Source organism: Hyposmocoma kahamanoa, unplaced genomic scaffold, assembly GCF_003589595.1.
Source record: "Hyposmocoma kahamanoa isolate Upper Pololo Valley unplaced genomic scaffold, ASM358959v1 76, whole genome shotgun sequence".
Taxonomy (NCBI): Eukaryota; Metazoa; Arthropoda; class Insecta; order Lepidoptera; family Cosmopterigidae; genus Hyposmocoma; species Hyposmocoma kahamanoa.
Window position 1 is genome coordinate 9911272 of NW_020653900.1, and position 15172 is coordinate 9926443.

The following is a 15172-nucleotide window of genomic DNA, read 5'->3' on the forward strand; positions in this document are numbered from 1 at the left end:
AGTAGTTTGGCATTTTTTCCCCCTAATTACTTTTCTTTGGCATAGCTTTCAAGAAAATGAAATCTAACATAGAGACGGTTGAGATACAATAACGCTATAATAAGTATCTCATTTCCACTACATCGAGAAGCATTCTTTACATTTTTACAATTGTGAGATCTTGTACTCGTAATCTATTACGTCTCCGTATATTACCTCCATTTGATGGAGTGCGGACACTTCGGGCTTCGCCCTCCGCGGACCTCGGCCTCCGGCGTCGCGTCGGTACTTATGGCTTTGTTTTAAAAAAATTGAAATAGCTCTTTAATGGCGGCCATATTTAAAAATTGCAAAAATATAATTTGACCACTAATTATTATCAAACAATCTTAGAAATATTTTCGTGCCAATTTCAGTCCGAGCAAAGCAAGTTTTTTCAATAGCCATTTACATAAAAAATTACGGCTATATCGAAAAACGACAGAAACGAAATTTTTATCCCAAATTGTGATTGAAGCCATGCCATTTTCAGTCGAATTAGACGAAATTTTTATCTACCGCCAAAAAAGTTTGTATGGCAGCCATATTGAAAAATGGCGAAATATAAATTTTGACCACTAATTATTATTAAACACTCATAGAGACCCCGCCATGTCAACTTTCAATCGAATGAGAGCAAATTTTTATCTGGCGCTAAAAAAGTTTGTATGGCAGCCATATTCAAAAAGGCGAAAATTAAATTTCGACCGCAAATTATTATCAAACACCTATAGAGATCCCCACATATCGATTTTCAGTTGAATTAGAGCTAATTTTTATTAGTTGTTGAATGGCGGCCATATTATAAAATGGCGTAAAACCATTTTTGATCACAAATTATTATCAAGCATTCCTAGAGACCCGCACATGCCAATTTTCAAAGGGATCAGAGCATTTTTTTTCTGCCGCCAACGAACGCTTCTATGGCGGCCATATTTGAAAATGGCGAAAAACAAATTTTGACCACAAACTATTATCCGTACTTCTAGAGGCCTCCGCATGCCAATTTTCAGCCGAATCAGAGCAAGTCCGTTTCGGCAGCCACTTATGACGAAAAAAACGTTTATATGACAGCCATATTAAAAAATAGCGAAAAGAAACTTTTGACCCCAATTTATGGTTAAGGACTCCTAAAGACCCCCGCATATCAATGTTCAGCCGGATGGAAGCAAGTTTTTCTTCACCCGCCATTTTGAATTCGCTATCTTGTTTTTTTTTTGAGCCCAGGCAGTTGACCACTATTAATCTCTATGACATTCCTTCAAGCAACTCCTACCTATCTCTAATAGTTTCCGTGATAGGAGGCCTTGAAATTTGTATGGCGGTCATCTTATTTATTTGAATTTCGAACATTTTTTTCTTCTGGCGGAAATTGACCAGGGTGTACCTCATAAAAGTTCACAAATATTCCCTCAATATATTATGGTTTTCGCAGGCCGTTGATCACTCTTTCAAATTTTCCGCATTTAGATCTTCTCATATTTGATTCTTTACTTTGGAATCTATCCGCGTACAACGGTATAAATATCTTTTTTCCACCATATCGGGAAGTATGCGTTCTATTTCTATCAGTGAGTAAGAACTTGTATCTTTATATATAATAATAGTACGGGCGTATGGTCCTGCACGCTTGGTGAAAGCGGCACACAAAGTACTTACCTATTAGTTTGTAATATACATGGAAAAAGCGACACTTGCGGCGCGTTCTCTTATACAAGTGACGCCCACTATGTCGCATCCGCAGTCGTGTCGTGCACAAATACTAAAAACGAAAGGAAAGCCCTTGAATCAACTAAACATCAAGGTTTTAAGACGTTTCGTTTTCGTTTAATGCAACATTTCTATGTACCCGTTACATTGCGTGGTCGTCCAGCAGTTAATTTGCGTTACTTTAGATAAGAAGTGGAATACTATATATGTTTATACCATCATTTGTGAAAGTTAACAAGTTTGCAAACTATCGTCGCATTTTCTTGGTGGTGATAATGTAGATAAGTGACTACATTTAATTTTAAAGATATAGGTGCCAATGTTATGCGCCTTATTTAATATTCTGTAGGTGCCTTGCACAGTATTAAAACAGTTTCGCTAAATTCGCAGTATTACCTAGTGGCTCAAAATAAAGTTTATCCATGTTAATTCGATACATGAATACATTCTTGTGTTGTTATTTTCCAGATGTTACTTGTCTAAGTAATGCAAGTATAGAATTTATTAGTAATTGTTGAGCTGAATACCTACACAAGACGATTTACTTGCATACGCATAATTTATAAATTAAATTTATTCGTCTACGTCGTAATACTCAGTCCTATAAGCTATGTTCCATAATCGCAAATAGTGAACAAAATACTTCAGTTGAGTACCTACTTATTTGTATGCCCATTCATCGTTCATTCATTCATATTGCTTAAAGTGAGATGTCGTGTGTGTGATTGTGTCGTGACTAAGAAAATTTTATTAATTTTGAAGCAAGTGCAAATTTTATACAAAATGTTCGAAATTTTCAAAAGTCCTGTATTCAGGCAGTATGCTGTTGTTGTTATGGGTAAGCAGAATTTTTTTAAATAAAATTTATTAATCGAGGACGTTTACGCTATGGTTCAACATTGGTATTTTTTATTATGACAGTATAGTAATTTTTGATACAAGTGCGGAAAGTTAGTCATTATTCATGGGTCTCGAGGTTTTTTGACCCGAGCCAGAGGCGAGGGTCAAGACTCGAGACAAGTGAAAATGACAAATCCGCACGTGTATGAAACGACGTTTTTTAATACATTTGCGAAAAACTACAAACAAAACAAAGTAAAATAAAACAGTATTTAAAAAGAACTCATTTTATTTCTTTGCCTGATAAAAATTCAGAGTACAATGGCAACTGTGAATACTGGCAAGTATTCAGCCACAAATTTGTGAAAATTATTATTTTATTGGCGCAGCGGCGCGCAGCGGTCTCTCGTAATACTCACCTCCGGTCATTGTTAATACTCAATCAGCCATCTTTATGGAAAATATTTTGGTATTTTTAAATATAACCTGTTGTTTTATAAACATCTATGCAATGTAAACAAATAAGATGTTTGTAAGTAAATATAAGTTTTAATGACGAATGGCTTGCGTCACAAAGCATATAAATATTAAATAAATATACAACCTCTTTAGTTCTATGTTTAAGACTTGAAACAACAGTAAATTAAAAAAATGGAAAAGTAAAAAGCCCTAGTGCGAAAAAAGGAAAAATCCAACTTTCGGCACGATTTGTAGTACGAAAAATACCACGTTTTGAGCGACTGTATTAAAAAATATCATTGAAGCCTTATTCTAAGATTGAGGCGATGTATATAAAATGAAAAGTATAATGTTTGTTTGTTTTGGTATGGATTCTTATCGTGGTATTAAAGATCAATTAAATTCATTGCACATTACCTATAATAGGTTTAAAGGTACTTCCGCAAAATGAAACAAAATACTGTCGTAACATAAAACTGATGGAACTGAGAAAACATGACTTAAAAATTGGAAAAAAAAAATATTGAATGTTTTTGCGAATAATGAATAATTTTAATGAACATATTATTGATATTGAGTTCTTAGGTTTTCGCGATTGTTACACATAGCAAATTAAACTATTTTTCCGCATTTAAATCGCGTATATTTGTTTTTTCTAACGAACCAACGTTTCGAGCACTTTACAGGTCCCATGGTGGCGGTTAACTCACTCACAGTCACAGTCATCATATTATTGAGTTATTCACTTATAAACGAGAACATGTATCTATTTATCGGCTCCATGCAGTATTTTTAAAAATGTTCAAAGCGTGTTTTCTGTTTTCCATCATTTTTGAGTTACGATAGTAGGTTGGTGTCATGGGCGACTTATGTGACAAATTGTCACATAAGTGAGAAGTTATAATTAATTAGTAAGAGTACAAACGCGCGTTCGCGAAACGCGCGATTGTTTCGGACCTACACTTGCGACTTAAAAGCGATTTGTTTCGATGCAAACGCGCGACTGCATCGATACAAACGCGCGATTGCACCGATGCAGTCACCTATAAATTCCAAATGTAGCGAAGCAATAGCGCATTTGTACAGATGCAGTCGCGCGCTTGCATCGCGTTTGTATCACTGCTTAAAATCGCGCGCGTGTTAGACGATTAGCGACGACGATTTCAGTCCAAGCCACAGTACGAATACAAGCATTACTATTGATACAAACATGAGTTGAGAGTTTAATTGTTTACATATTTACATTAGATATAAACAGTTATTATTATACAAATCAAATATTTATTTCAGCAATGAATGGTCCTTAACAATATGTTTATACAATTTAGATTTAAATACTTAAACTAAATGACTCCGCTACCCTTACATTTAAGGACAGTTTGTGAAAGATTTGCATTCCCTCAAAACTCATCGACCTCTTGCCCTAGTTACTTAAAGTATTTTATTTAAAAAGTGTAATAATTATTTCAGTCAACCCTGACCATGGGGCCTGTAAAGGCCCCGAAACTTGTTTGAAAAAATAAATATACGCGATTTAAATCCGGAAAAATAGTTTCATTTCCTATCTGCCTTAATCGCGAAAACCTAACAACTCGATACTTATTTAAAGTTTTTAAGTACCTATGTAACAGAGGAATAAAACTATTTTTCCGGAGATAAATCGCGTATATTTGTTTTTTCAAACAAACCGACGTTTCGGGCCCTTTACAGGTCCCATGGTCACGGTTGACTGAGGTGGTACAGTCTTCAACCAGTTATGTCTAATATTGATGCCAACCACCCTATTTTTTACTATAGTTGCAATAGTTATTAATGAAATACCTTATTTTTAATTTTAGAAAGAAAACATTCCAATTTACGCTACATTAATTTTTACAAATTATTTTATTGAATGAATTTTTATTAAGTTGTATGTGTAACAATCGCGAAAACCTAAGAACTCGATAACTATGTAACGTCATTGGTTTAAGGTATAGGTGCCTCGGCGTCGACTACATATGTAGTCCGATACGTTGGCCCGTGAGGTCCCGGTGTCCTTCATCTATACAAAATTTTACACAAAAAATTATTAGACTGAGACGGGCAGCTATCTTGCCCAAGCATTTAGCTTTACAAAGGGGGAACGCGGCCAGCATCTTTGGCACTTTTCCGCGGGGATCCAATCCTAGCTGTAGTTTCTAGTATTTAAGCTTTTATCAGTACCTTACCTCCATATTTTAACTTCCTTCTTCCCATTTAAAACATTAATTCGTAACTTCGAAGGCTATTTCGACTTTACGAAAAAATTGTAAGTAACTACTACTAATACAATAAACCATAAATTATAAGTACACAATCCACAATCGATTGACCATCTCTAACTTATACTTAATATTCTTTTATATCTAGGACCTGAAACGTGTCTCATAAGCCGCACGTTTCGTAAACTAAAGGATGTCCTCGATTACACGTGACATACTTGTTGCCTAGCAATCACCGCACATTTACAGAGCAACTTTGCCTGCATAAATGAAAACAATAATAGAATGTTTAAGTTTGCTTTTAAAACTTTATGACTGATGACTGATTAAAGTTATCGTCAAACTATAATTCAGTCCAATCCGTTGTTTTTTTCAGTAAATCTAAGCACCATAGGTTTTGGTATGGGTATTGCATGGGGCTCTCCAGTCCTAGTGAAGCTAACGAATGAAACACAGACGGTGCTTCCAGAGCCATTGACGGACGAAGAAGGATCTTGGATTATATCCGTAGGATCTCTAACAGCATTACTAGGTTTCTATCGGTGATTTTTTGATTAGAATTATATTTTACCTTATTAATTAGCATAAACCACAACCTCTGCCTGAGAGGTGGTATCTACCACCTCTCAGGCAGAGGTTGTGGGTTTAAATTCAGGCTCGCACCTCTGAGTTTTCGGAATTTATGTGTGGAATTTAATTTGAAATTTACAATGAGCTTTTCGGTGAAGGAAAATATCGTGATGAAACCTGTACGTCGAAGAAGGTTCACAACCCTTGGAAATGTGACGTCCGTAACCCGCATTGGGCCGCATGACCTGAGAAGAGACCCGTGTCCAGCCGTGGGTCGTATAAACGTGTTGATGATGATATGTTAATTGCCTCAAGTCACACTTTTGATGTAAATTATTTACATCTTGACAGAGAATATGAAAATTTTTATGTAAATAATAGTATAGGAAACTATTTTTTTTTCGGATCTATCGCATCTGGTTTTTTTTTTTCAAACAAAACTAACGTTTCGCGCCCGTTGCAGGTCACGGCTGATTGGAAGCTGGGACCATAGTACTTGTGAAAAACACAAAACTTTGGTTTGTTTGAAAACACCAACATACGCGTTTTAGATCCGAAAAAATGGTTTCATTTTCTACGTGTAATAGTAGCTAAAACTAAGAAATTGTTTTGTAAATAACTTTTATCCGTCGAAATCGTAACTTACGTTCAATCGTGCTATATAGACGGTACGATACAAACATCAACAAATTTGAACTTTAAACTTGAAATTACAAATAATGGTATTATTTGAATATGTTTATTTATTTTGATAACAGGCAACTCTACAGATACCATACAAATATTTGTTGTTTGCTTAAATTTTGTGCTTTAGGTTGAAGGCAACAATTATTTTCTAAATTCGTGAATCTGCTTCAGCTGAATTCGTTACCACGGTCTCTTCGACGATAAGCAAAGGCATATGGAAGTCCTCACTAAATGAATAATTTGAGACCATAATATAAGTGCAATATCGTTGCTGTGCACTGTTCAGAAGATCCTCTCATATCGGTGCGCTATTTCCATCATCAGATCAATTCTAGGTTGCTATAATTAAAAAAAAAAATTACATGTACCCGCTCCCTGTATGGAGTCCGAAACGTTGATTTCCTTGAGGAAAAAACCTATTTTAGATTTAGATTATAGATTTATATGTAACAATCTTGAAAACGTAAAAACTCGACCTGTTTTTCTTTTTCAGCATTTTCAGTAGTCTTCTTTGTTGACGTTATTGGAAGAAAATATACATTACTACTCTTTGCCTGTTTCCCTAAAATTATTCTATGTCTACTATATATATTCGCTAATAAATTCTGGCTGCTCCTTATGGGAAGAGCATTGAGTGGTATGGTTGATTCAATAGTTTTAATCATTGTGCCGATGTACGCCTCGGAAGTGGCTAGTGTAAGTCTGCACATTTCTAAAAACCTGACGCATATTTTACGAATGAATTTGGCATGCCTAATGAAGTTTGTTTTTGTGTCGTTGGTTGGTAGATATACAAGTGACGTTCAAACTATATTGTACAGTGGAAATATTATCCGTTTACAGGTGGAAATTCGTGGCAGTCTCGGAACTATTCTACAAATATTTTCGTCAATCGGTATTTTGATAATGTTATCATTTGGACCATTTCTGTCCTATTTATCATTGAACGTGATGTATACTTGCATCACTATCGCCGCGACGATACCTATTTTGTTTTTACCACAAAGTCCTTACTTTTTATACTCTAGAGGCAAGTATAAAACCATATTAGTAATAAAATAATAATCTTTCTATATTTTCATGATATTTATTTTTAAAATGACACATAAATCTCAACGAATTGTTTAAAACAAGGGTTCGAAATTATCACAGACATATATCTAGATAGACAGAAGAAGAACTATTTAGTAATGGAAACCTCCTTTCGCTTGCTCGAAATCGATTGATTGAACATAACACGCGTAAACACGCGCATTCCATTCTATTAATCGATTCAAAATACAAAAAATTTGTTCAAGTATTTGTTGATTATAAATAGTCGTAATATTAATATAGCAGAAAAATACTAGAACAAGATAGTAAAGTCCTTTATTTTACTTGTTTTAAAAAAATGTTGATTACTTAAAAAAGTTAAGATTTTAATTTTGAATCGATTTCAAATATTAAAATTATTGTCCTTCCAATAAAATGAGCTTATTATATAGCATCTTTTGTAACAGAAGATCTTGAAGATCGATTAACTTAATAATGAAAACGCACATCAATGTATGAACTTGCGACTGCCTTAATTAATTTTACTACATGGTTTTCTGTTGGTAATTGATCAAATTGGTGAATGGCAAGACAAATGAAAATGTTACTGCTGACAAAATATGGTAAAATTTTACCTCTTCTGATTACTTCATGACGGCCTCGTGTGAAATTTTTGTGTTTATTATTTCTCGGATTTCCAACTCTACTACTCTGCATATTTGGATAGCATCTTAGGTGGGATAAACTAAACCACCTTCGTCCTCGAAAGCAACGAACTCCAGGTTTTTGTAAAGACAGCGCACTGTTAATTCTTTGCATTATATATTTTTTTGTATTACTCGTACTACATATCCGGCAATGCATGTAATTATTTGCTTACTATATTCGGATGTTCGAGGCAACGTGCTGCAAAAATTATCGAAATTACAGCCGATAATAGATACTACAAAACTGGAAAAAAAAAACGAAAAATCACTAAACGTTATAACAAAAAAGTTACAGAATATTTTTATAATATTGCGAAGGTCATAATAATTTTCGTCCCTTTGTTTTCAAAATCGATCAGAATCGAGAACAGTGTTGCCTAACGTATAAATCACAGAACTCTACTCAATGCTCAAGTCAGGATCTGAGTATGATTTCAAGCACTGGAGATACGATCCTAATGGCAGGGACATAAGTATGATTTCGAGTGCTTTAAACCATACTCAAATCCTGACTTGAGCATTGAATAGAGTTCTAGAATACGACCCTATATGTTAAATTTGGCCAAAGAAATGTATGTACAAGTGGCCGTACCATTCAACTGAATGCATTGTACAAAAGTGCGTTTGTTTCGATATTCATGGCGTATTAAAAAAGGATCACAAATATATCTCACCAAGTAAAAGCCGCAATGTATTACAAATCATGAGGCATACTCTCGGTTGCATATTTGTTTTCTCGAAATTAATACAAAACCAAAATAATTGTTTTTAAAATAAATTATGCATGTTGTGATTACAAAATCGAATCCTTAATTGCATCATTTTTTATTTATGTATTTCGTGTGTGCGAGTGGGACTTGTAAACTTACGTCTCATAGTGACAGGCGCAGTGCAGTGCCCCTCAGAACTGTGATTTAAAGCTCTGAGAGGCACTGGTACTGTAATGGACAGGCGTGTCTCTTATCACCAGACGCACGGCTGGTTCGTATCGTCACATCGTATTACAAAAAAAAGCTTTTCAACTACAGGTCACTTGCCTGTGGAAGGAAACGTCCCTGTTTACCCGGTTACCCACAGTTATGACGCTTTTGCAGTTTATAATGGCACAATTATGAATTTTTCGTGTTTTTCACTGGTGTTTAACTACGATAATGGTCGAACGCCTGAAGTGTAGCAGTGGCAAGTAAGGGAATTTCACTTACTTTGGGCACGCGAAGTAGATACACTTGCGGCGCCTATCTAGATATATGTCTGTGGAAATTACCGAGATATTTATTTTCTTTGACAATTATCAATGCTGATTCATAGTTTTGTCTCTTTATTTCATAGGTTCTCAAACTTTATGTCTCACCGTCCACTCAATCTTGCCTAGATAAAAAAAAATTCAAATGCGGTAACACCCTCTGGATAGCATCATCACCCCCAATTGTGCTTTCCGAGGCCCCTACCTATGGTTCTTCAGCGACCACTGGGGGGCGGTGAGGACCACTTTGGGAAACTATGCTTTGATTGATTAATAAATTAAATGACAAACAGAGAGAAAACGAAATAAATACGAAGAAAAATCTTTGGGAAAACGATTTGGTTTTTGACTTATTTGTATTACATTTCACATGTTTGGGTAAATAAATAAAAAAGTAAATTTTATAAAAATCGAGCTAATTATCAAGGTATATTTATCAAAATAATTATTGTGATAGTTGTCATAATAATTAATTATCAATGAATATTATCACTTCGCACCCAGTTCAATCTTGAAGACGTTATTGTGCTCTAGAAGCAATTTATTATACTTAAATATATTACTTATTCATGAAACGACAGGTCGAACAGCTGAGTCTACAAAAGTATTAACGTTTCTTCGAGGGTCTGAAGAGCTAGCTATCGAAGAATTGAAAGATTATTCCACAACGACCGACGATCAAGGTGATACAGTTAACAAACTGAAACTCTTCAAAGATAGAATTTTCTTAAAAGCACTTGGAATCGTTTTCGTAATAGCTGCTGGGAATAACTTTATCGGTAAGCTACTGATAGCACACCCTTGCAACTACAACAATTATGTCAAGTCCACTCTAGCAGCATCTACTACCAGTAAAAAAAAAGGTTATTTGATAGAAAATGACAGAATAAAATTACAACTAGTGTTGTTAACAGTAATATCAAATCCATTCTAGCAGCATCTACTGCCAGTTCAACTGAGTACCTATAATATAAATATTAAAAGGCAGAACTTTTTTCACAGTAGTTTTACCGCTGGTGAAATTACAGTCTCATGAGACTTATTATCGCACATCAAAACCAAATACTGTCGTAACTCAAACGTTATGGAATTGAGAAAACAGTTTCAAAATTAAAAAAAATACTAAATGAATCTTATTGCGAATAATGGAATTATTTTTATTTACACGTTATAATTAGTTATTCACTTATAAACGAGAACATAAAGTTATTGGTTCCGTAATTTTTTGAACTTTGAAAATAGCGGTTCCTTAATTACATCATTTTTTTAGTTACGGTAGCATTTCGTGTGCGAGTGGGACTTGTCAACTTACGTCTCAGAGTGACATCAGAACTGCGATTTAAAGCTCTGAGAGGCACTGATAACGGACAGGCTTGTCTCTTATCACCAGACGCACGGCTGGTTCGTATCGTCACAGGGTATCACAAAAAAAAACTTTTCCACTACAGGTTACAATGCAGTTACGTTCTATCTTCAAACAGTACTACAATCAACTGGCACTAGCATAAGTCCTGAAGTGTCCTCGGTTGTTATTGGCTGTATACAATTGACGGCCTCCATTTGCACGGCATTAATAACGGATAGATTCGGAAGAAAGCCCATATTATCGGTGACGTTGATTGGAATGGCATTTGGTATGGTACGTAAATAATTATAACTATATAAATAAGTATTAACACCAAGCGCACGCCTTGTTCGTCCCGTCACTTGGTATTGTAAAAAAAATAACTTTTTAAAAATATCGACCATACATAGACAATATCAAAATCTTACCCGCTTTCTAATACAGAAATACAGATTCGTGATCGCCCTCTCCTAAACGATAGCCCAAGTCGCCGCGCAAACGTATATATTGTGTTAGATACAAGCAACCGGCATTTAGGAGCGAATATTCTATTTTCATACACTTGCCGTTGCCGCAACCGGCGACTGTGTCTATTTTGTATGAAAAAAATAGGCTATTTGCTTCTAATTGCCGGTTGCTTGTATCCAATACAAGACACGTTTGCGCGGCGGCGCCTTAAACAATTATTTTTTATTACAGGTTGGTTTGGGAATATTTTTCAAGCTTAAAGAGAATAGCGATGACATCACTGGTTTCTTAAACGTCGTACCCTTGGCGTCTTTTATAATTATAGTTTTCGCCTTCAGTGCAGGTAATATTAGTTTTATTACATTTGCAAAAAATATTCGGTATTTGACCTATCCGGCCCGTTTTCATTCGGCCGAATAGCGAATATTGTATCACTATTCGGCCGAAAACGGAAAACCCAGATTCAGGAGAAAAAAATATAGTAAATTATCATGTAACTAATATTAACGCTGAATATATATTGTAAGTTCGAGAAAGCTCATTACTTATTTAAAATATCAAAGGAAATGTAACACGCTATTTTCCAAAAGAGATGAAAAAAGGTAACAAATCAAATACGAACTATAAATGCAAACTAAATCAACCAAGTACCTACTTAATTACTTATTATTTGCAAAGCAAAATAAATTAATAATTTTAAAAAGTTAATCTAAAGGGAAATAAACGACTAATTTATTTTTAAAATATATAAGGTTGGAAATTAAATTGCATTTATTGTTTCATTGTACAAAATTACTTATTACAAAATTCAATTTAATAAGTGGTATTTTTCGGGGCAATATTCGTACATACGTTAATTAAGCCGAATAGTTTGGCGGAATATTCAGCTATTCGGCCACGCTCCCGGCTAAATATTCGGTATTCGGTATGAGGCCGAATATATTTTTTGCAACACAAACTTTCATATTTAATAAACAAATACAGTATTTAGTGAATCGATTCAAAGAGAATTGACATAGAAAAGTATTTAGGCCACCATACACAAAAAAGAGTTTCACAATGAACAATTTCATTGTGCAATTATTTACCGTGTCACGATATTATACCAACAATAAATTGAAGTACTGATAATGTACTTAAAAATTAACTTCCTTAGAGTTTAAAGTATACTACAGTACTTAACATGTCGATGACAAAACATTTTGGTTCTTACAACACGAGTGTTTATTACTACATAGCTACTGATAACGCTTGCATTGATATTCAATCGCTATTCACCTGCGTATAGGGTTACGATTCCGAAATTCAAATAGTTTTAACAAGAAGCCCGATACTTGCAAGCAAGTCCGGACTTTTTAGAAACAAAATAAAATCTAAAATCTCTCTCTCTCTCACGCGGCAGGGACAGTAAAACAAAATTTTTGTCGTCAATCAAGTGTTACTTTTATATTACGAGGTGGATATTTTACTTTTTATTCTGAAAATTGTAAGCTGTCTAAGCGGTAAAGTACGTAGTACGTGTGACTCTCGAGTTTGATCATTAAATCTCACCTTATCAATGCACTCTTGCTGCTTACTAGGTTACTACTTCATTTACACGAGTTCACTCAAACTTAGTACTTTAAATATAAAGGTACATATTGTCGGTGTTTTATAGAAAGGGCGGAAGCGCCATTTCGAGACATTTTTCAAGAGAGCATATTTTATCCTGGATCGAGCATATCATGTAGAATATAAAACACCAAGGATATTTAGAGCACAATAGTTGCAAATAACAATTAAATAAAGGGTTTTTCAGCAAGAGCTTTGTTTTGTAAATTGAAATAAAACAATAAATTTGATGACGATGATTCAAATTTTTATTGTATTAAAAAAAGTAAGGTTTGGCAATTACGAATGAAAAATGATATCTGATAAATCTCCACCACGGCCACAGTTACAGATGTCGATCTTTTCATCAAAGTTTTTAATCACTTTTTGACAAAATGGTAGGTCTATTTCGTTAATCACTTCAAGAACTTTAAGTTTTAAGGCTGCAATCGATTCGATTGGCTCCGTATGGTCTCTGTCTTTATCATAACCCCATAAAAATTATGCGGTGTTTTAACACCTGTGTTTTATCACATGATCGAGCTGGCCACTTCACGGCTGAATTACATGAAATTATGCGATCGGGAAATTTGGTTTGCAATAAATTCATTGTATCGGTGGCTGTGTGACTTGTACCGTTGGCATTGGGACGTTTTTTGATAACAATTCATCTAAATTTATTGTTTTGTTTTGATTTACAAAACAAAGCTCTTGTTGAAAAACCCTTTAAACGTATGATTATTAATAAAAATTGAACACAGAAAAATACCTTCGCTCAGGACCCGAACCAGTCTCTGTTTTGCCAATCTAGGGCAACCGCTCTACCAATTGAGCTACAGATCGAATCACAGATCTCACGAATTTCTCTATGCGTTTGAGCTTTGTTTTTGGTTTTTAACGGCTTTTTTTTAAATGTACCCTATACTACAAACTAAAGGCGTGAGTTATAAGCCGACCTCTGATAGCACAACATTACTCAGAACATCCAGACGCAAATCATTATTTAGAGTATTCGTCAGTAATCAATCACTGAGCCAAAAAAAACATTCTGGCAATATATTGCCGCAATTTATCACGTTGCGCGATATGACCTAGAGTTGACCAATCAGGAGCTGCGACTTTAGCGCCTGAATGGTCAGCTCAATCACTGCAACGCGATATATTGCCAGAATTTGTTTGTTGTGAATCCACTTTAATACCATGACACCATACTGCCAGAAAAAATGCATTATTAATCTATTAACATTGTTTTTTTATTTAAGGTCCCGGCTCTTTATCTTGGATTCTTGTTGCTGAACTTTTCGACGGACCGGCTCGAGGTGTTGGAGCTACGATCAACATTTTCATAGCCACAGCAACAGTATTTATAACGACCAAATATTTTCCAGCTCTGATCGCGGCGATAGGTCCAGCTCTCACTTATTGGATATTTAGTATAAACTGTGTTTTACTTTCTCTGTTCATATTGTACTTTGTACCAGAAACCAAAGGGAAATCGTTCAAGGAAATACAGATAGCTTTAGGAGCACGATATGTAAACGATATGAATGCTAACTTACAACAAAAACAGTAGTAATAAAATTGATAATTATTTCTAATTATTATGTTTACTTTGAATTACAAAGGGTTGAAATTCTGTTTTCTAGTTTATGTTTGAGTACTTAAAATATTCAGAACTCACAATGTTAAGGGCGCGTTCCATTATGTCATGACGACAGATAGAAGTATCGTGGCTTATATATTTAAATGTTCGCACGTAGAATAACACGATTAACTGTCATTCACATCTTTTTTGAGGATACGACGACATACTGTCATCATAATGAGAACAACTAGAACGACAGTCGTTTGACGATAAATAAAACCTCACTATAAAAATATGATAACAGATAATCGCAGCTTCAAACGATTGTGTCGTGCAAACGACAAGGCGGCTGCCGTGAACCGATAAATTCGATCCGGTGAGAATAGCTACACACGACAGTCGCTCAGCGATAAAATAAACGTCCACGACACAGTCATGACAGATAGTCGAGATATGGGAACAGGCTAGACGCGACAGACGTCTAACGATAAATAAAACGTTACAACATAATGGGAACGAGCCCCAAGTCAGGCTAAGGTGTAATCAGTAATGTGCACTTACAAACAAAAATGCTCAAAGAACAAATTCAAGCGACAAGATGCGACAAGAGGTCAGTTTAATTACGTTTATCCTTCCTACCTACGTGTATCAATATGTAACCCGGTATACGTAATTGTT

General features: G+C 34.9%; 1 protein-coding gene across 2 annotated transcripts; it reads left to right on the plus strand.

Annotated features, from left to right (window-relative positions):
* The first annotated feature begins 1732 nt into the window (after window positions 1-1732).
* Window positions 1733-14662, plus strand: LOC113232432 (facilitated trehalose transporter Tret1-like). Of its 2 annotated transcripts, XM_026467156.1 has the most exons (9): window positions 1739-1822; window positions 2197-2566; window positions 5644-5799; window positions 7018-7220; window positions 7368-7554; window positions 10088-10285; window positions 10955-11145; window positions 11551-11662; window positions 14172-14662. In XM_026467156.1, the coding sequence occupies exons 2-9, from the start codon at window positions 2512-2514 to the stop codon at window positions 14480-14482; spliced, it is 1413 nt and encodes a 470-aa protein (XP_026322941.1). In that variant the 5' UTR covers window positions 1739-1822; window positions 2197-2511; the 3' UTR covers window positions 14483-14662. The 2 variants fall into 2 exon arrangements, with proteins under 2 accessions (XP_026322942.1, XP_026322941.1); XM_026467157.1 differs by lacking the exon at window positions 5644-5799 and having other exon boundaries at window positions 1733-2566; window positions 14172-14659.
* The last annotated feature ends 510 nt before the right edge of the window (window positions 14663-15172 follow it).

What these genes read in the sequence shown, in the direction of transcription:
- LOC113232432 (XM_026467156.1), top strand. Translation starts at nt 2,512, where the DNA reads ATGTTCGAAATTTTCAAAAGTCCTGTATTCAGGCAGTATGCTGTTGTT. An exon ending in GTATGCTGTTGTTGTTATGG is followed by an intron (nt 2,567 to 5,643) that starts GTAAGCAGAATT and finishes TGTTTTTTTCAG; the next exon opens with TAAATCTAAGCACCATAGGT. An exon ending in TTGGAATGGCATTTGGTATG is followed by an intron (nt 11,146 to 11,550) that starts GTACGTAAATAA and finishes TTTTTATTACAG; the next exon opens with GTTGGTTTGGGAATATTTTT.